This window comes from Mya arenaria, chromosome 13 (assembly GCF_026914265.1).
Source record: "Mya arenaria isolate MELC-2E11 chromosome 13, ASM2691426v1".
Classification (NCBI taxonomy): Eukaryota; Metazoa; Mollusca; class Bivalvia; order Myida; family Myidae; genus Mya; species Mya arenaria.
In genome coordinates, this window is record NC_069134.1 from 61,763,448 (window position 1) to 61,789,160 (window position 25,713).

Here is a 25,713-nt window from a genome sequence, read left to right on the forward strand (position 1 = left end):
ATTTTTAATGACCTTGACCTTTGACCTTTATAAATTAAAGCTTTGAAATACATAACTCAGTTACTCAGTTTCTTATTAATCTCTCATTTGTATAGACGGATAAGTACACTTATTTTTCATCAAAACATTAGTTGTACATGTCGATTTCATTATTGTCAACTGTTCATTATGTAAGTGAACAAGTCGACAAATTTTGATTAGATGTGGTGTTTTAATTCGCCAAGTCGACATAACACAAACTTACAAAAGGTAGCATTCAGTTTTCAACTTCAGTAACTATTATAGACATACAGCATTGACTTCTTTCAGTCTATTTCGTCAGTTATAAATAATAAGTAATCCGATTAGCTACATCGTTCTTATATCCAAATTAGACTACTTTCAGCCCAGATTACATAAAAACATTAACAGTATTGTGATATACAATATACGCTTCCATACTTAACGATGATTGACATTCATATACGAGTATGATACTCCATTTCATATTTTAGTTGTAACATACTATGTACGCTTCCATACTTAACGATTATTGACATTCACACGAGTATGATACTTCTTTTCATATTTTGGTTGTAACATACGATATACGCTTCCATATTTAACGATGATTGCCATTCATGTGCGAATTATGATACTTTATTTCAAATTTTAGTGTAGCATTTTAAAAGTATTTAACATTTAGTGTCCTTAGGACTTTATGATTTACGTAAAGAGGTCCTAAACACTTGCATAGGGGACATTAGTGAATTATATTTGACAGCTACTTATGCCGTAAATAATATGAATTGAGTGAAAAGACTCAAATCAGATGTAATTAGACACTTAAATAATTTAAAGAGTTCAGTAACGAGTAACCAAATATGACATAAATTAAAATGTGTTTTTTTATATATCCATTAAAGCCTAATTACTGAGTAAGTTCGCATATCTAGCATTTTACGGCTAAAATTGCATAAGTCACGTGACTTGCAGCTTTTATTAGCTTTCTGACCGTCGTTTTGTAAACATAAAGAAATTTTGCAGCAGATAGTTATCTACGATTTATTTTTATAATTTGATGGCTCTCATAAATTACGGTTAATTAACATTTTAGGAATAAGGTGTATTGAATTCTCTGAAGCATCTACAAATGTAAGTAAACAAACTCCCACTCGTCGCTTTTCGACTTTATTTCGTTTTGAGTGGTTAAAGAGACTAAGTATAATGAAATAAAAAAAACGCCATCAAACTTTTGACAACGTTGATTTAAACACCTTTTTTTACATCTTTTCAAATTAATTCACATCAATTTATTATTGAGAGCATTTACTTCATTTTCATATTTTGTTGTACAAACATTGCAAGTTGTCATAAATTTTAAATTGGAAAAAAAGGCAATTTGAACTAAGTTGAAAATTTCAACCTAAGCTGTTTTAAGAATACGGTCCCTGGTGAGATGGAAGAAAGCCCTCATACTACCCGTGTGTTTTTATAATATTACATGTATACCTATAATGATAAAGAAGTTGTGAACACTATATGTACGGGCAAGTGTACGTATGGGATATTGTGTGCGCATTACGTCATCAAGGTAAGTGTACGTATGGGATACTTTGTGCGCACGTCACCAAATTAAGTGTACGTATGGGATACTTTGTGCGCACTACGTCATCCAGCTAAGTGTACGTGTGGGCTACTTTGTGCGCACTGCGTCATCCAGGAAAATGTACGTGTGGGCTACTTTGTGCGCACTACGTCATCCAGGAAAATGTACGTGTGGGCTACTCTGTGCGCACTACGTCATCCAGGAAAATGTACGTGTGGGCTACTTTGTGCGCATTACGTCATCCAGGAAAATGTACGTGTATATTGTACACTTTTAACATGAAACATGCAAAAGCCCGAAAATAGTGATTTATGAGAGAATATGTTTGGCTGCAAGTACACATTTAAATGATTTTCCTCAAGAAATTTTAGATTAAAATGTAACTCATACACGTACACGTAAAGGCACGTATCCGTGCCCATAGCTACACGTGCCAACAGCTACATGTGTCAATAGCTACACGTACAAGTAAAGACACTTACCCGTGCCTTTAGCTACACGTGCCCATAGCTACACGCGTCAATAGCTACACGAACAAGTAAAGACACTTACCCGTGCCTATAGCTACACGTGCCCATAGCTACACGCGTCAATAGCTACACGAACAAGTAAAGACACTTACCCGTGCCTATAGCTACACGTGCCCATAGCTACACGCGTCAATAGCTACACGAACAAGTAAAGACACTTACCCGTGCCTATAGCTACACGTGCCCATAGTTACACGCGTCAATAGCTACACGAACAAGTAAAGACACTTACCCGTGCCTATAGCTACACGTGCCCATAGCTACACGTGTCAATAGCTACACGAACAAGTAAAGACACTTACCCGTTCCTTTAGCTACACGTGCCCATAGCTACACGTGCCCATAGTTACACGCGTCAATAGCTACACGAACAAGTAAAGACACTTACCTGTTCCTTTAGCTACACGTGTCAATAGCTACACGTACAAGTAAAGACACTTACCCGTGCCTATAGCTACACGTGTCCATAGTTACACGAACACGTAACGACACGTATCCGTGCCCATAGCTACACGTGCCAACAGCTACACGTGTAAATAGCTGCACGTACAAGTAAAGACACTTACCCGTGCCTATAGCTCCACGTGTCCATAGTTACACGAACACGTAACGACACGTACCCGTGCCCACAGATACACGTACAAGTACACATAGTGTTTTATAGCGTCTCTGATGAATTAGAAATATCTCAGATTGTTCTAGCCATTCATGTTTAAAACAGGTATTTATGATTTAGCACTGTTCTGCGGCTCCAATTTCGGAGAGCAAAAATTCAACAAGGAATTGTTTATCAAATTGAATTCTTCAGATTTTCAAGCAGTGGTTTATCTTAACATGCTAATTGCTACAAATATAATCAGTTTAAATTCCATTGAACAACAAACCAGTCAGATTGACTTTTGTTTAATTTGTCTAATTTTAGACATTCTTGGTTCTGGTATTTTTCGTCTACTGTTAAAGCCGCATGCTCGCTTATTGCTGGAATTTTATGCAAAAATCTCACAATGCCCAAAGGTTATTATTATTCAATCCATTGGTAAAGATTTAACGTTTTTACATCCAAAGGGAGAGTACTTCCGGTATATAATCCACATAGCTAATGGATTAATGGCTGACAATAAAAAATTACATAGGGATTTTATATCCAGTCACATCTCCTCGAATGTTGAATCAATCAATCTGATATGTTGCACATATTAATTAAAAAGGTTACATTTTAATATGATTACATTATTTTATGCCTCCTTCGTTATTGTATATTATATATAAGAGCTGCTACGATTCACTTACTGAACCTCGATTCGATTCGATTCCGAGATCATTCCGACATTTTGATTCCGTTATTTTCGATTCGATTAATGTTTTACTCATTGCTTGATATTTAATATTTATTTCTGTATGCAAATGGCGTTTAATCATTGCAATTATGAAAAACTAGGATAGTTTTTCATCAAGAACAAATTTTAATTACTATTTATGGCTTTGATGTTCATGGACTCCCTTGTGTTAATAAGACTGTCTTCTTCGTACAACGCAATTTCACTTCAATGATATTTGTTTAATGATTCGATTGGCATGCAACTATGATATATAAATTAAAGGAGTCCTCTACATTTGTGATAAATTTATTGAACGTGAAAAACTTATGTACTATTGTAAACGTAAAAAGCTTGTTTACACACGCTTATTTCGAAAAACATCACGTTTCCTATCTTTTTTTATCAATATCATTTTCAAAAACGAATTTCACACATTCTTTAAACATTCTTTAAACCTTTGTAGTGATTTTTGTTTATTTGTACAAAGCAATGGCGGTTTTCTAGCTGATTTATGCTCCGAAAAAATAACACCTATGAAAATAGCAAATATTAAAAGTGCACTCCTTATTCTGCCTCGCAGAATAATATAATAGTCCGACTGAGAGTTGGAATTCAAATTCTATTTATAGTTTAAGGTATACAACCAACAAAATGTCAAATTTTTATACTAATTCAAAATATGTTGTTATTTTTTGAAAGAATCTTGCGAGTAGAATATGGGTCGATTGTTCAGAACTTTGTTAACGCAAGTGTTGTTAACTTTCAAATCGTTACTGCTCTGGAAGTTCAATGGACACACTTGTGATTTGCTGTATTTCTCACGAAATTCGAGACAGCTGTTTCAGCTGTCCTTATTTATTGCTTAATATGAGAGCAATCATTTAATATCTCACGTTATTAAACATCATGAATATTTGGCCTTGCCAAAATGTACGTTCATTTTAGTTTGAAATAAAAACAAAAACGTGCAACATAAAAAACAGTGAAATCGTTTTAGGGCATTCTTTTTCCAAAATATAAATCAGCCCACATTTTTTTTCAAATGGTGAGACGTCATAATTATAATTATGACGTCATGAGGCATTAGCACTTAAAATGTACGGAAAATGTACCGTGGTTGCCGACGATGTAAGATTAAAGGATGTAGCAAAGAATGTGACTACACTTTCTCGAACAAAATCTTTAGTCACTTATAACAGAATTAAGCTAAGCTCACTAATTTTGGTTGGGTATAATTTGTGAAACAATTACATTACAGAGTTTATGGATTTAAAAAAGAAATGGTAATCTTACTTAGTTGTATTTAGTAAACTCTTGATAAAGTAAGACATATGGTATAATAAAATAAGTTACATAAGCGTGTCAACATTAAGCAATTTTGACAAATTGGGGCTGGCTTATTTGTGGGTCGACTACCTTAAACCAAGGAGTTTACCATGGTCCTGAGGAATGGCCAAACCCTAACCCATACCAGATTTAACATCATGATAAACCGTGCCATGAGTTATTTCTGTGACTCAGAGACAGTTCTGCTTTTCATTGGCAAAAATAATATTACGCCAGAGAATTAATATCTGTACTCACAGAATCAGGCACGCATAGTTCTACCATTCCTTTCATTCTGTAATTGCCAGAACAGCCATATCGCCTTACATGCGGTTCGAGTGGTTTATGAATGAAAGTTATTATTGGACCCAAGACTGTCTTAACGCAATATCTCAATAAAACACATTAATAAATTGATGAATTTGATAAGAAACAATCATTTTGGTCCAAAAATAAGGACTTAACGATTTGTAAGTATGAGAAATAGTGAAATTAATACTGAAAAAACACGAGATGTCATGCACTTGATTGCCCATGATAAATTGAAGCTAGAAATAGTATATAAAGGCGACGAAATGTTTAATAGCAAGTACACTGTAAGACAAAAAAAGTCACATCTTTGAATGTTCCCGATTTTGTTGTTTTTAAATGATTTTAGTGATATGTTGTGAATGAAAATAAAAATGATGGTTTTTTATTCGTTGTAATTGGCATATCAATCAGTAAGTATTCGTTGTGTTTATTTTTCGGACAAAATTTCGATTAGATTTGTGAATCGATGCAAAATTGAAAAAAAAATCGAAAAACAAAAATTTAGTTACACCGAAATTACATAGGTTTTTAGCAAAATACAAACGTATAAAATACAACCGTGCGTTGTTTGCATTTAAATTAAATCGTTTTCGCTTGAGTGTTGTCCTAACTTTTGGACGTCATAATTAATGGCCTGAATTATTCAACCTTTTTTGAATTTTGATCTATCGTTGACGAAAAGCGCAGTTGAATGATCCTTTCACTATTAATTTCGCGATTTACCAGCTAATAACATTCGGGCAGTAATTAAGTCATATTTTAACCCGTTTGATTATATATCTTTGACGTTTGATATTTTGATATCCTTTTTCTGAAAGGCTTCTTTTGTTTCGAAGTGTCTTATTTTCCACGACAAAAATATAAACATTCTGACTTTATAGAAAAACTACCCTCCCCAGAATATAAGCTTTCAAATATAAAACTGTTTATTTTTTTGATCGTTGAGTTTATAATAAAAAAAATATTGTTACATAGCATTTAAAAAACGAATTGTCTCTTTTCAGAATTGAGGCGTTCCTTCAGCGTTACCGTCATAAACTGATAGACGTAAGTAGTGTTGCGTGGGAGGTAAAGCTCGTCCAATAGAAACCGCTACCGAACCATCGTCAAAAATACGGATTTATCCATTGTTCCTAGGGTTGCTGGAAGTGCTCACAGGAGCTGTGTTCTGCATGTTTATCTTATCACGGACAAAGTGTTATATTTAAATATCTCAAATCGCATAACTGGCGAACGAAGATATTGGAAAAATAATAAATTAATATTGATCGACAATTTGTTTATATAAAATGATTGTGAAACGGATAATTCTCATTCGAAGATCCCAGTAACTGGACGGCAGTGGAAGATTAAGACGAAATAAGATACAAACCTTTTAAGACTATTATCGGATAGAAACAACTATCAGATACTTTGTATTTTCATGTCAGGTTACCTTAAGCGAGATTTAAAATAACAAATACTCAAATAAATGAAAAACAAATTTGTGCGATAGAAAATTGTCCAAAAACGAGTGAACGAAACACTTCAATAAGAAAAGTGTACCTTAATAACTTAAGTTATATCTTTACGAAATAAATAATCCAAACGGCGGACGGAATATTCCTCAGCACCGGAAGTTGGGGATTGGCGTGTCAACAATGCGTGCGGGCCACGGGCATTCAGGGCGAGCAGGAAATGGTGACATCTACATTATCGAGACGCTGGGTCGTAAGACTCGATCCTGACCTGGCTAGCTGCTTCCGGGGAACACTGTATCCACATCCGCTTTCACATGAGATGCGAGCGGCCTATTCTCTGCGTCAGGTAGATATATTTTATAATTTTATATCAAAATATGTAAGGTATCATATATTTTGACAGTTTCTTAACCAACATCATCATCATCATCATCAGCATCAGCAGCAGCAGCAGCAGCAGCAGCATCAGCATCAGCATCAGTATTATATTTAGCAACATTAATCATCGTCTCAACAACATCAACATGATAAATATCACACATTATTTTCTTCATCGGTACCACCACCACCACCACAACCACAACCACAACCACCACAACCATTAACAATGGCGTTGTCAAGTTGTAGGAAGTCTTTTTTTTCTAATTGTACCGACGTAGCGTGATAAAACCAAGGTTTACTGTAAATAAAGCTGTCTTAGAAATGCCAGATGCAAAGTACGATTTTTGTTTCCATCAGCAACAAAGACCCGCTTGTGTTATTATGGAAGCGTATATCGTATCTACTGTATAACTACTGACGATGAGATTTCGTAGTGTGGTCGCTGGCAAGATATAACACTAAATGTTGTCAAAAAGTGGTCAATCTACCATTCGACTTTACGCTGTTTATATTATTAATTCCTTTTGCATTGAACATGATGGTTGTGAATCATAAAATAAATCAAGGCTCAACATTCATACTTTGTAAGCAATGTGTACAAGTTTCTCTGGTTTTTCCTGGCCGGTCGGTTGCACGGTTTTGAACTTCTGTAGCCAGTGCTTACTTTGAACAATGCTAAGGTGTACTTGTTTTTTTATATCTTTAATACATTTATATAATTGTCTTCTGCACGCCATCACTCAATTAACTGCTCTCTGGAATTGCATATATGAATGGTTGCATTGAGTAAAAAAGAAATAAAGTAATGACTGAGAAATAGTGAAATTAATACCAAAATACAGAGTATGTCATATGTCAAGTATCTGTAATTAATTGAAGCTAGAAAAAGTATATAAGGCAACGAAGTGTTTAAAAATCAAATGCGCTCTGAGACAAAAATGACACGTCTTGTTCCCGATGCTGTTGTTTCTAAATTGTTTTGTTTTTGATCTGTTGTAAATGGATAAAAACATAAAAATGATGGTTTATTTCATTGTAATTGGCATATATAGTGTTACATATGAAAAAGTAAGTATTTTTGTGTTTATTATTTCGGACAAAATTTCAATCATATTTGAGAAACAATTCAAAGCTGAATAAAAAAGCAAAGTAAGTAAGAACGCTTCCAATGTCGACTTCTTCACTTTTTAACGGTACATTTGACTAACATTTTGCCGATTTATAAATATAAACACGTTATGTCGACATTTTTTTCTTATCGACAAAGCGTGTTGTCAAAACAAAATCGGCGTATCCAGTTCATAAGACAACAAGCTGATATAAAATAATTTTGCCCACTTGTCCTTTTATAACACGTTGTGTCGACATATGATAAAAAAAGTCGACAAATCTACGTGATGAGCATATACGATATACGCTTCCATAGCTTAAAATAACACGTTAAGTCGACATAAAACAAGGCGACAAGACTACATGGTCAGTAAATACGATATACGCTTCCATAGCTTAAAATAACACGTTAAGTCGACATAAAACAAGGCGACAAGACTACATGGTCAGTAAATACGATGTACGCTTCCATAGCTAAAGGATACACGTTAAGTCGACATAAAACTAGTCGACAAAACTACATGATCTGTATATATGATATACGTTTCCAAAGCTTAAAATAACACGTTAAGTCGACATAAAACAGAACTACTGGATCAGTACATACGATATACGCTTCCATACTTTCTCGTTCATACCTTTGTGTGAATGGGCGTTAGGTAATTATATTTATAAGTGGGACAGGAGATAAAATATCTAGATCAAAACAGGGGTACGCCTAAATCCATGATGCATTTCTCCGTATTTTTATCTACGCCATTAATATGTATTGTAGAAAGTGTATTTGGTTTTCGTAATTTACAATAGTTCCACCTAGAGATATCGAAAGATATTCACACTGAAACATGTGGTTAAAATCTAATAGCTTTTAATGATATATTATTTTCAAGGCGTAAAATAGCATCTATTTTTAAAGAATGAAATTTCAAAAACATAAATTAATGTATGTTTTTAAATTAAATTCAAAGGGAAACTCCCTAAAGTTTCTTTAAAGTTTCTCTTTAAAGATTTGTTTAAATTTAAATTTTAAAACCATCTGTTTTCAACGACCATATGTTTTTTATTCTTTAAAGTTAAAAACAGAAATATTACATCTGATGTTAAGACCCAAATGGCATGTTTAAAAAACCACGCAATTTAATCTAAATTAAAGAACTACAAAGAAAACCGCCGCTAATTGTCGGCTTTGACATTCTGCACTTTATGACAGGTTTATCGAAATGCATGCATGAATTCAGTGAACTGTAGTAATCGCTTCCTGAATTTGATATTTTGAATATCCCATTCTGTAGTAAACATTTTGAATACGAAACTATCATTCAAACACATTTCATCAGTTTTTATGTTTTTGGAAACTCGAACGAAACTGAGGGACTTAAGGCTAAGCTATATGAAAGATTTGTTTCACGCCGCATTGATAATCATGTAAGAACCTTACTGTAGAGCACTTTGGCGCCGAACCTACATACAGTTGTATGTATATATATTTTATATGTATATGTTAAATATCTGTATAAAAAAGGGCTTCAGAACTATTTACCGTCACCGGGTGATAACGAATAATGACAAAATAGCTCACATATCATGTTTCATACAAATAACGTGATAATTGTAATCACAGATTTATAATTTGTGAAAAGTGCATTTCAATCTGTAGGCTTTGAATATTGTTAGTTTAAACATTATATATTTTACAGCGATTGTAAAGGAAGTTGTGATAACTTATACTAAGTCACTCTCGTTGGCACGATCTTGCGCGAGAGTGTGGTCTTGTGTTTTGTTTTTTGTGGGGGGAAACCGGAGTACCCGGAGAAACCCACCTTTGTGAAAAATGTGATCACAAATTGCACAATTGTGAAAAATCTGATCAGTTATTCGTCCGATCGTAAAATAATGTGAATTGTGAAATATACGGTCTAGCCGAACAGAAATCTCGAATGAATTCGATATGCCGAAACGAGATGTACTTGTCAACTCAAGTTATGGGAAACGAATTAATGAACAGATATGAATTATTCGGATTTGACGGATAACATTAAAGCATTATCGATATATCTAATTCAGATCTAGTTAACATAGCTCTTAAGCGATATCAGTCGAACGAAATCAAAGGCACACCGAATCAATGAGAAAATAACAAGGCCACCACGATGGGAAAGATAGATTATGAAGTATACTTATGATACAAACACGCATATTTCCGACGAGCAGCGGAAGTGTTTGATATTATAGACAAAAAGGAAAGACAAAAATAAACAAAACAATGACATACAACTATTTTTGAATACTGTAGTATACTATACTGAAGTCTGCTTTAGCGAGGTAATAACCGATATATCTTAATATAGGTTATAGCCCGATGTTTTAATACATGTGTATGCTCAATTCAATCGGAGCTCCTTGGCCATTTTCCATCGAAAGAACCTCAGATCTATGGACGGATTACGATGTCGAAATTATTGAAATTTAACTACGCTGCAATTAGATCGCGTAGTAATTTCAATTAAACAGTTTTGAATATAATTACTTTACTCTGAGGAATGTTCATGATCTATGCAACAATACACTTCGTGGTAAGCAATTTGAACTTAGAAATATGAATTACATGTTAAAAAACTATAATTGATTACTATTATTATTTGCGAACTACTTTTACTGTTGAACTGGCTAGAAGTGCATACGGGCTCGTCGTATGGCGAATATGACCGATGTTTTCCGATTGATATCAATTATGTGCTTTTCATTTTATTTATTTTTAACAAACACAAATAGATGTTCAAAGTTTAACGACAATCACAAATGAAAGAATTATAAAATTATTGTCTTTGCTTCATAAAACTTTTCGGCAAGAACATATATCATGGTAAAAGTGCAAGTTTGAGTAATTAACCAGGCGTTTATGAAATACAGGACCTTTATTCACTATCGTATTCAGGGTGAGAAAATGGGTTCTCACATGGGTCACCATTTTGGCCAAGGATTGCATCATTAAAATACATGCAAATCTAACATAGTTCACACGAGTAGCAGAAAAAAGCATAGTATTCTATAGGCTAAGAAAGATTTTCATATCTTTTCTGTCAAAAAAAGATATTTAAAAAATAACGTCACTTACTTGTTTGTTTACATCGGAGGTGACCCGTGGAGACCTATGTGAGAACCCCATAAAGTCACGTGATAACTTACCCTGGTATTGAGTGTGAGCTTTTAATTTCTAATTGATGTTTAAAGAGCAATAATGGTTAAAATTGAATTATCTATGGAAACTAACTTGTTTTACTTGTATTTAAGTATCATTGTCGGAAATACATATGTATAAACATCCTGTAATTCTAAAAAGACTTTTCTGAGTTTGAGCCTAAAGATGTTGATGAATGGTGGCAGTAGTTAACTTTCGTTTTTGTCGTTTATATTTTGATACTATTCATGCGACACACATCACACCCATACACTTTCATGGCGTTCTCGAATAAATTACGGACACTTTATGATAGTTAAAAACTTAAAAGGTTAAATACTCAAGCTAAAAGTTTAAAGACTCAAACTTTCTCCGAAGTAAAGTTCACAAAACGTTGCAACACTGACAAGTTTTTATTTATTGAAACACCCACATTCACACCTGTCTTCAGCGACATCAAAACCTGGCATATATCATCGTAAAATGAAAAAGAAATTATATTATGTACCTTAATGTCTATTAATGGTATATAATTATTCCCAAATCGTTCCGTTGCATAAAATTAGATTATGAAAAGCAAATGATCGAATGGCTCATTTAACCTTAAAAGGACGAAAAAGTTGTTTTGTTCAGGGTTTTTCCCCCATATTTTCAAGCCGAGATACTTCAAAGGACATGAATGTGAAAAAAATACCGCCTCGGGTGTTGTCTGGCAACGCAAAACCAATCGCCTTGATATAACGTTAACTGTATGAGCAAAACTAGATATAAACAACGTCGAATGATATGAACTATTCGCTTTTGAGCACTCTGTGATTGTCTGGTTCTAAATCCAGTTCAAGGTTGAAGTTAGATGTACCTTACAGGGGCGTAGGTAGCCTTCTATTCATGTGGATTCATAATTGTGGTAGGGGGGTTCGGGGGCATGCCCCCTCGGTAAATTTAGCAAACAATTGCAATCTTCTGCAATGTGGACATTCTGAGGTGCTTTATTTAGTTCTGGAAAATTGACAGCTTTAGGATCATGTAGTTAAGTAGGCATACTGCAACTTTGGCTTCTTTTTTTACTTTTGTTTGCCTGAATCATGTGGATTCAGCCGCGTACTCGCATATAGGCAGCTACGCGCCTGCCTTACTAAAGGCTTTCTTGAATGAATAATGAAAAATCAACTCATTTTCAATCTCTCGTAGCAAATCGATGACTATGAACATTTCGCTATTCATCAATACGAATTTATTCAATTCATTGTCGATTTCATTCAATTTTGTCATACCATTGTCTTTTCTAATGTTTAACATTTCCATACAAGGCGATCACGACGTGACGTAAAGTTCAAAATATATGATAGACTGTCATGTTTTAATATTTAATTTACAACCATCGCGGGTGTCATTAATTTTAAAATTATACGCCATCGCAAATTGTCTTTATGCACTGTGGGATAAATTATGGATTAGTAAAAATATTAATTGGACACGACTTAACAGTGTTGGGTAATAATGATGCATGTTAAATATTTTCGCATGTAATACTGAAATCGCTTAGTTCAATATCAGACATAATGCGGAACACCACATATATTTGTACTTGTCCGTGTACCAACCCGTACAAGTAAATGTTGGAGTAAACTCTTCTTTATCATTGTACTTGTGCATTGATAATCGCATACACTACGTTCATTATGGTATTTGTTAATGGCATTATAAACATGCGCAAAGTACACATAACTTGGTGACGTAGAACACAAAAAATAGTCCACACATAAACGTACCATTGTAATTATTATTTCGCAACCGAAAACCGCATAAACTACGTTATGTGTGGTACGTTTTGCATGCCATTTTAAACATGTACAATGTACACATACTTTGGTGACGTAACTCACAAAAAGTAGTCCACATGTAAACGTATTATTATAAGTAGCATTTTGAAACATATCGAATGGAGAGGTTGCAAATGACAATGTGCCTGTGAAAGTTGCCATTATTCAAAATTACTTTCCGAAATTTCGATTTACACTTGTATTTATAGACTCGCTAATATTCGCATCTTTTCGCTAGCTATCGTAAATTCCAGTCTGAACTTGTCTTTGTGTACGCATACGTTGATGACGTAGTTCACAAACAAAACTCAACATATACTCAATGTACAATTACCCGTAAAAGTCGAGTTTCGCAACTTCTTTGTAATAATTTACGAACTTCTACTCCGTGGTGACAAGTAATTGTTTATATTTTTCAGGTACATCTATCGAGGAAACTGATATTCACCCTTTTTTACCTGATGTTACTCACGACCTCTGGGGCGGCGTTCCCGAGCCAGAAGATGTTGGATAGTCCAAAAAGTATTGTCATCCAACACAAGGACTCAATTACAGTAAGAACTACTGGCTGTAAGCCGTTGACACACGACGATCTTAAAACTTTAATGGGTATTGCGTGGGATGACACGAAGATGAGAAACGATGACGTCATCAATGACGATGATGACGTCATTGGTGGTGGTACAAAAAAGCGAGGAAGTTCAGGAAACTCTGTGATAGACAAAAATGAACAATTTCTACAAAACTATTTTAAGGACGAGTCTGATATTGATGACATCGGAGTTAAGAGTGACAAAGATACCAGCCTTAGTGTTCAAAATAGAAAGTTTATGAGGCGGCGAAAACGGGATGAAGAGGACAGTGAAAATACAAACACTCCAACTGATACGAGATTTCTATACCAAAATATGGTTTTCGACACAATTTCTAGACGGAAATCTCGACAAAAGCGAAGTCGATCTAGTGATAAACAATTCCACCCTGCTTGGGAGTGTGAAATCAAACAATATTGGAAGCCAATGTCAGATGAATACTTTCCTAAATACATTTGGGAAGGGGAGTGTACGCAGAAATCGTGTTTCTTTGGGCTTTATCGTTGCAAGCCCGTAAAGTACACGATCAAACTTCTTAAAAGGGACCCCGAAAACGCTTGTCGGCCCGTTCCATTAATTGGCGAAACGACGACGTATGAGGAGGCGTGGGTTATACAGGACCACGAGGCCACGGTGGCGTGTGAGTGCGGCCTGAAAAGTGGCCGATCTTCGGGCAAAAGGAATAAAAATAAAAATAAAAAGGGCAAAAACAGAAACCGTGGGAGGGACGAATGAAAACGAGGCAGATTTTTTTTGTTTAAAAGTGTACACGTATTCACACGGGTTTCGTCAAACTTTTTGTTTTGACATGCAATTATATTCCAAAATGAGACATTCCCTTTTGGTTTCCTAGTGGTGTCTTTAACCGAGCTTTGTACGAGAAATTAGGGTATATAGTATTGTGGTATGCTATAAGTACGAGAAACTAGCAGTTGATACTATTTCAAAGGCGTATGTACGTACTTATTGCTAGATTCAGTGATAATAGCTATTTGGAGTAGGACAGAACGTACGAAATCCATTTTCATGCAGTTTTTATTAACGACGCTCGCCATTGTGATTGTGATAAAATGTGTATTAACACTTAATCGAGACATTCCGATTTGGAATATAAAGCATTCCAGAGTGAAACAGTATGTTTATGTTTGTTGAAAGTGGTAAAAAAACAACAACTGTATAGAACTACAGATTTATTTATTATAGATATAGATGGCCAGTATAAATGATACATTTGCGCATGCGCGCTTGTGTTCCTATGCGCACGCGCATTTTAGATGAAATGGAGATTATAACGGGACAGTTTGTCGACATACTGTTTGTAGGTTTCAACTATACTTATCATGTAAAATTGTTTAAAATATGTTTAAATCTTATTTAACTTATTGTTATGTCAGTAATGAAAAACAATTATTAAAAAAATATATAAACATAGTCTATGCTTTTATTTTTTGAATACATGACTTCCGGTTTCGTTTTTATGTAATTGAATTCTCTGAAGAAGACCTTCAACTATATGCCTGTGCGTGAATTGCTAAATAGTTATCATTAAATATACAATCAGCGTCGATAATGTCAAAATTCCAGCCAAAATTAATGGCTCCTTGATAATCAGTTAGCGACAGAAACCATATAAATTTGAGATGTACTTACAAAAGCTTTATGAAGTAATTTGGAATAAATTGTATGACATCTTATTTTATTACAAATACAGTATCAAGTTGCCCATTATACAAAATGATTCCATTAGCCCAGTAGGTGTCATTTAATTGGAAAATGCGAACTTGAAAAACAATCAAAAGTTCAATCGTCTGTGCGACCTTGATGTGTGTAGCCACATTTCAAAATCAGTAAGAAAATCATAAAACATTAAGCAAGCGCACAGGAGACGTATTTGATACTTGTTTTATGTCATACACATAAGGTATTGTATGTCAGCAAACGTGACCTGGATGGGGGAATTCAATCCGTATAAACCCGACTTAAGATACATCGAACCCGCACATGAGACACCGCTGCATATAAAAACTGATAATTAAGGTATAGCATAAATATACATGCGCGTACAACTGATATGATTAAGGCCTCGGCCCACCTTTTGGTTATAATATCTATGGAAGCGTATATCGTATTTACTGATGATGTGTTAATGTAGTCTTGTCGACTTGTAATTGGTGGTTTAAATGACGAGTTATAACGCGAAAATTATTCAAATGTATGTCGATTGTTAATTGACGAACTGTATATGCCAACATTTTGTAGACAAAACTTGTTGAACACATTGTGTCGAATTCGATGTCGAAATTAGACGGTTGTTTGTATGACCAAAACGCAGATGTTTCCTGTGTTTGTCTGGGTTCCACGACAGTTGAGATTGGAAATGTGTGGCAAGTAATTTCAAAACCCCTCAATGGGTTCAAGACATATGTAGCGGACACGAAAAATAGTCATGTTACAGTAATATGACCTTTGACCTCAAAGTGTGACATTGACCTTGAACCGCGCTTGTTATACCATGCTCTCTGCACATCGTCTCAATATGTTGAACTTTTGTGGCGAATGGTTTTAAAATCCTTCAAGGGGTTCAAGAAATATGGAGCGGACACGAATTGTAGTCACATGACCTTTGACCTCTTAGTATGACATTGATATTGAACCTAGCGGGCTGTAACATGCGCTGTGAATGTTTGTGGCGAGCAATTTTTAAATCCTTCAGGGGTTCAAGAAATATGGACCGGACACGAATTGAAGTCATATGACCTTTGACCTCAAAGTACATGTACTACATTGACCTTGAACCTATCTTGCTGTAACATGCGCTGTAAATGTTTGTGGCGAGCAATTTCAAAATCCTTCAAGGGGTTCAAGCGATATGGAGCGGACACGTATTGTAGTCATATGACCTTTGTCCTTTAAGTATGACATTGACATTGAAATGTGACCATGACCTTGAACCAACCTGTTTAAAACATGCACTCTGCACATTGTCTCAAAATATTTGTGGCGAATAGTTTAAAAATACTTCAAGGGGTTCAAAAGATATCGACCAACATAAGTTGTAGTCATATGACCTTTAACCTCTAAGGATTACCTTGACTAATTTGGCTGTGACATGCGCATTGCACATCGTCTCAATGTGGAAAATATTTGTGGCCAGTAATTTCAAAATACTTCCAGCGGGTCAAAAATTATTGAGCTGACGAGATTTGTGACTAATTGAAGAAATAACATGGGCACTGACAAAAAGCCGATTCGACAAATAACTATGGGAGAATATATCGTATATATACAAGTATACTGAAGACATGAGCATAAGGTATTGTTGACTTGTTTTCTTTGTCTACATAAATTCTTATAACGAGACATTTATATCGACTTTTTCACTCATGAAACGGATATGTTGACTTTATTTGTCGACAAAACTAGTTTTAAAAAGCCTGCCTGCGTACCGGCCGCCCGCCCACCTGCCAGCCTGTTTACCGCCCACCCCTCTGCATGCCTGCCTTCCCGCCTGCTTCCTGGCTTCCAAAAATCCCGCCAAACCACCGACCCGCTTGCCTGCCTGCCCACCTGACTAGTCTCGAAAACCTGCAAACAAATATATTTTTATTGCTGCATTATTGAAATTACCGCGATCGTATAGTCAAATATTTCGTAAGTCATATGGTGGTGTGATTACTAACGACGTGATGTGACATGTTTAAAAGTTCATATAACCTTCTTGGCTTCTTCGGTTATTGCCATTTCATTTTTATATCCATGATATAAACATATATTTCACTTGCTGCGAATAACTGGGAATTCCAATTATTAGATATGAAACATATTTATGTTTGTCGCTTCAGACTTAATCATAAGAACAACAACCATATAAAACAATGCACACAAACACAATTGCGTTGACTATCGCTATTTACAGTTGAGCCCCGTTGGCTCGAACTCCCAGGGACCGGCGAAAATACTTCGAGCCTCGAATAATTCGAGCCAAGCGGAAATGCTTACCTACAGTATAAAGAAATCGGTCCTTTACATCCAGTTCGAGCCAACGAGGAAGTCGAGCCAAGCGAGTTCGAGCCATCGGGGGTCGACTGTTAAAGGCACTTGAAAGCTCATTTAGTGTTTACGCTTACGTCTCCGCAAATGGATATCGTTGGACATATTTTGATTAAATCACTAAGACAGCTTCTGACGAAATAGAACCACCATATTTCCAATAAGTCATATATTGGTTTAATGGCTGGCTTTTGGAAGGCTTCTGATGAAAAAAGAAAAGCCATATTTGCATTAAGTCATTTATTGGCTGTATGGCCGGTTAGTATAGAGTCATTCGCGCCAACACTAATTTAATTAGTTTTTTTATTGTTGCTTTACTAATCAAATTATTCGACAGCCGGGCTGCGCACGCCTTATGCAGAATTAATAGTTTAGTGAAGTAAACATGAACAATAACGATTACTCGGGAGTAAATTCACATTCGATCAGTCAACCAAAACGTACCTCAAAGTTTATTAATTTGCATTGCCTTGAACAAAGGCAAGTATTTCTTTCTGATGAAATGTGTTAAAATAGTTGAAAGGGAAGCCAAGCAAATGCGACTAATATGCTGTATGCTTCATGCGGTCTGTTTTCACTTGATGGAGTATAACTCTAATATTTAGTGTCATTCGAACGAAAACATAACTATTATGTTATAAGTTATAACGTCATACGATATCCCGCCCTCTTTTAACGAATAATTACGTCTTCATAAGCTTCATAAGTTCACATCCAGTACCCGATCTTAACATTTTTGCCATACCAAAAAATGGACATAAAATATTTAATTTAAAAATTTATATCGTTTGCGATATTGACAAGATACCGAGTTTTAGCTATTTCCATGAGCAATTAAGCGTTACATAGTAAAGCGAACACCATGCATATTAAACCAGGTAATTTAAAAAGGTATAAAATTTTGTATCATCTGTGTCGAGATTTATAGCTAGTTACAGCTTGTCGAAAGCTAAGATGTGGTCCAAACTAATAGTGACAAAGCAGATATTTTAACAAAAGAAACTGGGCGTTCACGGTCGAGTATTCCGATTGTATTTCAAATATGCTTAATAAAATAAAATGTCCTAATCGGTTTAGTCTCATTTATTACTTAATTAAATATGATTCGAAAAATTTGACATCATCTGCAGCAATATATGGTAAGTTTGTTTAATACTCAGGCTGATGTATTTATTGTTTGTTTTCTGCATATGATACTGCTGCAGACAACGGCGTAATGACTGTGCAGTTATGAAAGACGTTGCAACAAATGTGGTAACGGTGATGCTGCTGCTGTTGCCACTAGTGCTGCTGCTGTTGTTGCTGCTTCTGCTGGTGCTGGTGCTGCTGCTGCTGCTTCTGCTGCTGTTGTTGTTGCTGCTTCTGCTGGTGCTGGTGCTGCTGCTGCTGCTGCTTCTGCTGATGCTGTTGTTGTTGCTGCTGCTGCTATTGATGCTGCTGTGGGTGCTGCTGCTGCTGCTGCTGCTGCTGGTGATGATGGTGAAGATGATAATGAAGATGATAATGAAGATGACAACGACGCTGATGATAACTGATGTAAATTTTTCTATCTGTAGTCTATTCTCTATTGGTATAACTGTTGCTGCTGTGTTGCTGCTGGTGTTGTTGCTACCGCATGTGGTTTTGTTTTCGCTGCAACTGATTATGATTTTGACAACGTCGACATTCAAAACTTAAAATATGAAACTAGTAATTGTTAAAATTTTTGATAATATACTTTTCATATTAAAATCTCCACCGATTTACCTGAGGGGTTGCGCATTTATTGTATTCTTTATATTAGTATATCTTAAATGGAACTACTTAGCGCCTAATAATTCTTCAGTACATCTGATAAAATATTTTTGACTTAAATATCTTATTTGCTATACACCTCACTATTGTGAAATTCAAGTCCTTTCCTAAAGTTTCCTCACTTGACATGCTATAAGGGTAGAATGCGGCTATTAAATTACAACAAACGACCATAATTTACATTATCTAATAGATGTGTATGTGCATTAAGGTTGTAAAATAACACTTTTATAATTCGCGATTTTTCACAGACATATTTTATACGACAACTATGCCTCGCCAGATGTTCAGACAGTACAGATTCAAATTGTAACTTAAGGAAGAGAAGAATATGCATTCATAACACATTCTGAGGGGATGACCGACTTATTCAATTTTTAAGTTTATATTAATTTATTTAAGCTCATTTGTGAAGACAGCAAAAACCACAAGACCACAAGGACTTTCACAAAATTGATGGTTATTTTGACCTTTTAACAATACATTGATAACATCACGTGATAATGTCAATCAACCAATCACGCAACAACGAATCGCTTAAAGCCGTGTTAACCCTTATGAAATTTGTGGTCTTCAAACACGATATTTGAGCATATATTAACATTGCTGAAGGGTTCCAGCTTTTGGTATTCTTGTTTAAAACACGCCTAATGATTTGCCACACTTTATTTTGTCATCCAAAAGAGTGCATTATTTAAAAACATAAGCGATTCCCTTTAAAGCTGCACTCTTATAGACTGATGGCTTTGACATATTTTCAATTTTGTCGCAAACACGGCTGATTTTGACTCCAATGCCTTTACTTGAGTCATTTAAGAAAACTCACAATATCTCGAGTTTAGCCCTAAAACATCAATTTTCTAACGTAAATATGAACCACTGCCATCTGATATTTTGTCAGCAGTCATGTATCGCTGGTTTCCAGACATTTACGCAAAAATGGCTTGTTCCTAGACCAAATGAAAAAAGGTGCCAAAACGGTAAATCTCTAAGAGTGTAGCTTTACTATTAAGTTTAATCTAAGTTGGTTAATTAATACGGCCCTTGTTTTGAAAGTTCGACGTTTTATATTTCTACGCTCTTAAGCTACGTACCAGACGTGGGAATAATAAGGTCATCCAGATATAACCAACGAGATATCAGGGTATAAACACCGAGATATCAGGGTATAACCACCGAGATATCGGGGTATAACCACCGAGATATCAAGGCATAAGCACCGAGATATCGGGGCATAACCAACCGAGATATCGGGGCATTACCACCAATATATCAGGGCATAACCACCGAGATATCGGGGCCATACCAACCGAGATATCTGGGCAAAACCACCGAGATATCGGGGCAAAACCACCGAGATGTCGGGGCATAACCACCGTGATATCGGGGCATAACGACCGAGATATCGGGGCGTAACGACCGTGATATCGGGGCCTAACCACCGAGCTATCAGGGCATAACCAACCGAGATATTGGGGCATAACCAACCGAGATATCGGGTCATAACCCCAAGATATTAGGGCATAACCACCAAGATATTGGGGCATCACCACCGAGATATCAGGGCATAACCACCGATATATCGGGTCAAAGCCACCGGGAAATCGGGGCATAACCACCGAGCTATCAGGGCAAAACCACCAAGATGTCGGGGCATAACCACCGAGATATCGGGGCATAACGACCGAGATATCGGGGCGTAACGACCGTGATATCGAGACATAACCACCGAGCTATCAGGGCATAACCAACCGAGATATCGGGGCATAACCAACCGAGATATCAGGTCATAACCCCAAGATATTAGGGCATAACCACCGAGATATTGGGGCATAACCACCGAGATATCAGGGCATAACCACCGATATATCGGGTCAAAGCCACCGGGAAATCGGGGCATGAACACTGAGATATTGGGGCAAAACCACCCGGGCTTTTAAATTATTTTTTACAAAAAGAATAAACATTTGTGTTAACTGTTTCGTTTCTCACCGGGGAAAGTCATGGACTCTCGAAAAAAGACATCAGTACTGGGTTATATCCAGGGAACAGGCTCCTAGCTGGTTCATAACAATTGTCAACCGTCTTCAAAACAGAGCAGTAATAATAAGTATAAACTAGTTATTGTAGTTAATATAAATATAAAATGGTAAAAATTGAATATTTTCACTCAAAAAAGTTTTTTAGGAAAATAAGAAATGAAAATGCCGACTACGGCAACATAAATGTATTGGGTCGGGAAGAAAAAATGGGTCGGTCGGATAAGTGGAAACAAAAGATTTTTTACGACGAACGGGAAACTTTTTTCAATATATGATCCCTGAATCGGTTCTTTCCAAGCTTTATTGAATAAGTACCATGAAACATAAGGATAAAAGTGTTATATAACATAATCGTATGGTGGCTATTGAACACAAAACTCATTTCACATTAAAGCTGCACTCTCACAGAAGGACAGTTTTGACAGTTCTTTTTAGTTTTTGTCTCAGAATCAGCTGATTTTGGTATGAATGCCTTCAATTCAATCAAATACGATAACTCACAGTGTAACATATCTCAATCATTTGGGAAACTGCCGAAAAATTCAGTTTTCTGAACTCGTATGTAAGGTTTATAGCCATAAGAATCAGTTCTCGAGTGTTAATGTGAACAACTGCGATCTGATCTTTTGTCAGCCGTCCTGTATTAAAGATTTCCAGGCATTGTGGCAAAAAATGGCTCATTCCAAGACAAAATAAAAGTCAAAACGGTAAATCTGTGAGAATGCAGCTTAAAGCTATATTGTACACCCACGGAATTCACCTTTTGGGCATTTTTAGGCAATTCAATATAATATGACATGTCAGCGATGATGTCAACGATCACATGAGTGTAACAACATACTAAATACATAGGTAGTATTACTTTTTAATATTTTGCATAAATATGAGATCTGAAATATTTGAAAGCCGTCGATGTATATATATATATATATATTTTCATGTACAATAATTATATCTTCTAATTTTTGTACTATAACTTATGGAAGCGTATATAGTATATACTGATAGTGTTAACATGTTGTATTTTTTAAGTCGACTAAACGAGTGACAACACCATATGTTTAAAAAATATGTCAATTTGTTCTCTACTTCACTTAATGTCGACATAGGATTTGTCGACAAATCAGATTAAACAAGATATATATGACGTCATCAAAACGAAGCCGACATAGCATGTTGAACTAATTTTGTTGACGAAAATTAAGTCGACATAGTGGTAGTCGTCGTAAAACAAGTCAACAAGACTACAAGATCACATCAACAGTATATACGATATACGCTTCCATAGTAATAAACAATATTGCAAAATAAAAACATGTACATTTATGGTCGTAAAGAAGATCATTTCGGCCAATATAAAATAAGTTTAAACCACATCGTTAATATGACTTACTAATATGACCGTATAATGGCGAGGCGTGTTACGGCAAATTGGGTTATAAAGAAGTTATATCAAAATAAATTTCTCGTAAATTCTACATTCCATTTGAATAAAGGGAGATTACTCAAGTTTGGAAATGGACAGTAGTACTCTGATGATGAATGATAATCGGACACGCTTCATAATAGATAAATTATCGAATTGAAAGTGTTTTTCGATTATAAACATTGGTATAAAAATACAATTAATATTCGTTTCAACAACATCTTTGTCACAAACATATCAAACTTTGTCCAACAAATTGAGTTACCAAAAATACATACATAAAAGCTGTTTTTTTGTTCATTCATGACAACATTTTAGTGGTTGATACCATCGCTAAAAAGGGTAGTTATAAGCGATTTGCATCGATTATTCGATTTTATTCGGGTATCGTGCAAGCACTAGACAATGTGGATCACTTATCTACAGTCGTTTCAAAGCGGTAATTCTAAGTTGTAATGTTTCTAAGTTTAAATAAATATTTGATTGAACACGTAAAATACAGAGAGTTTGAAATTGCAAATAATATTTTTATGCCTATTAAAGACTTTAACGATAATTTAAATGTAGATCTTGAAAGATATCTCATTTCATTTGTAAAACTTGCAAAACCCATTTAGGTTGGCTAGAGCTTGCAAAATGCCCCCTCCACACACACACACACACTCCGACCCCCGCCACCCTTGTACGTATCTTTTTTAATCAGGGGAAATAATCGTTTGAAATGGCGAAGCTGATAAAATACCATGATATAATGAAGGTTAACAAAAAATAAACTGTAAATAAACAGTTTAAAGAACGTTTTATTGTTATATAAAGATGTATACATACGATCAAAATGACAATTAACAGTTGTGTTTAACAGAGAAGAGATTATTCATCATTTATCTCTGATAATTGAATATATTTCATTCTATACGACACAGTTAAGATTGACCTTAAAATACATACTTAAAACGTTTATAAAGTATAATTTTCCCATTATTTCTGTCTATTAATATCGTTGACAAAATATGAATGTAAGATGCCAGGCCAATGGCATGTTTTATGACCATGACAGACAAAGTAGGTGTTTGTACGTGTGAGGTTTTGATTAAATATAGGTTTTCACCGAAGTCAATGACATTTAAGTTGAACAACGCGTTCAAAAATATATGAAAGCGAATAAAGTATTCCGATTAAGGACAGGAGGGTAGTCGTACGGTCAAGGTAAGATGTCCGTACTCCGATACTACGGACGACTGGCTAATAACTTACGTTGTCCGAACGTGGCGAGCAGAGCGATACGTTCGACGTACGGGTTCCGTCCGACATCCTTAAAGCTGCACACTTAGAGATTTATCGTTTGGCAACTTGTTTAGATTAGTTTTGGAATGTGCCAATTTCTGCGTAAATATCTACAAACCAGTGAAATAAGACTGCTGACAAAGATCAGATTGCAGATTTTCATATTTCCGTTCGTAAATTAATATTATGGCTAAAATCGTTACTAACGGTTTGAGAAAATACAGAAAAATCAATTTTTTTAACTTAAATAAGAAAATCTTCGATCTGATTGTTGGTCAGTAGTCTTATATGACATGTTTCCATGAAATCTCGCATACATTGGCTCGTTCATCGGAAGACAAAAAAAGTTGTCAAAACGTCCAGTCTGTGAGAGTGCAGCTTTGAAGCCATAAGGTGGAGCAAAACTGAGCTCCTTGTCTCCAGTGTCCGTACGGATACCCTTCGACCACCTTCTCAACAAGATCGTACTTGGCCCGTAGACATGTGACCAGAAGCAACGATTGTACGGAGACCGTACGGTTTTTATAAGTTTGTGGACATAGTATTGAGTTATTAGCCTTTCTACATATGTGCGCAATGTTTATATCATCATGTCTATCAAGTTTCAAATATATTTCTCCCACCTCAGATAAATAGATCCATTAATTTAAGGTGGAACGCGACTATGATTTTTTTTCGAGTTTCTGTCTAAAAATTGGTATACGAATAGAAGAGCATATGCCCAGTTAGGGACGTTTTCACAATAGGCACTTGAGGTTTAAATTTCTTAGCGGTAAACGAAGAATTGGTGAGACTATCGGATATTGTAGCTGGAACGCAAAGATATTTTGAGGAGTCATAGTTTCAAAATTGTTCCGAATATTGAAAATGTAAAAACAGTTCCTAATCGGGCATATGCTCTTCTATTCGTATTCCAATTTTCAGACAGAAACTCGAAAAAAAAATCATAGTCGCGTTCCACCTTAACCATGCTAGAAATTCTTATCTTGCCCACGGGCGAAGATAAAATGCCCGTATGGAACTTCTTTTAATGGTCACCACATTGTAATTACCTACCTGGTTGAAGACTGTCGTCTGTAGCGTCTGTTTGAAGGGCATCATGGAAACCTTGTCTTGTGGCAATATTTAGAACGCTAGTTAATTATTTCTCGCTTCAAATGTCACCAGAAAACAGTTTTCACGCACCTTTCAAGAAATAATGCTTCACTCTTCTTAGAACTATTTAAAGACCGACCAGACAATTTACATACTCTGAATCACTGCGCGAATATCCATGACAACCACGAATTATCGCATATCCATACGCAATTATTTTCACTAAGCACAAAAGAATTCCAGCAAAAAAAATACATTTTTACTTAATTTTGTTTAACTGAGGTGGGAGAAAAAGCAACTACCATCGCCGCTCGTGTAAGATAGGTTCATCCCGACCCACGCGCAGGGTGTTTTGCGGAAACTCGGTAAACCTCGTTTCCACAAAACACCCTACGCTCGAGT

The 25,713-nt window shown here is 35.6% G+C and overlaps 1 protein-coding gene across 3 annotated transcripts in view; it reads left to right on the plus strand.

Annotated features, from left to right (window-relative positions):
* The window catches only part of LOC128213153 (uncharacterized), a 76,431-nt gene extending 61,398 nt beyond the window's left edge, over nt 1-15,033 (plus strand). For all 3 annotated transcript variants that reach the window (XM_052918701.1, XM_052918704.1, XM_052918702.1), the window contains 2 exons: nt 6,080-6,881; nt 13,447-15,033. In XM_052918701.1, coding sequence (XP_052774661.1) covers nt 6,753-6,881; nt 13,447-14,355 — 1,038 coding nt within the window. In that variant the 5' untranslated portion in view covers nt 6,080-6,752 and the 3' untranslated portion in view covers nt 14,356-15,033. The remainder of the gene's footprint in view (nt 1-6,079; nt 6,882-13,446) is intronic.
* The last annotated feature ends 10,680 nt before the right edge of the window (nt 15,034-25,713 follow it).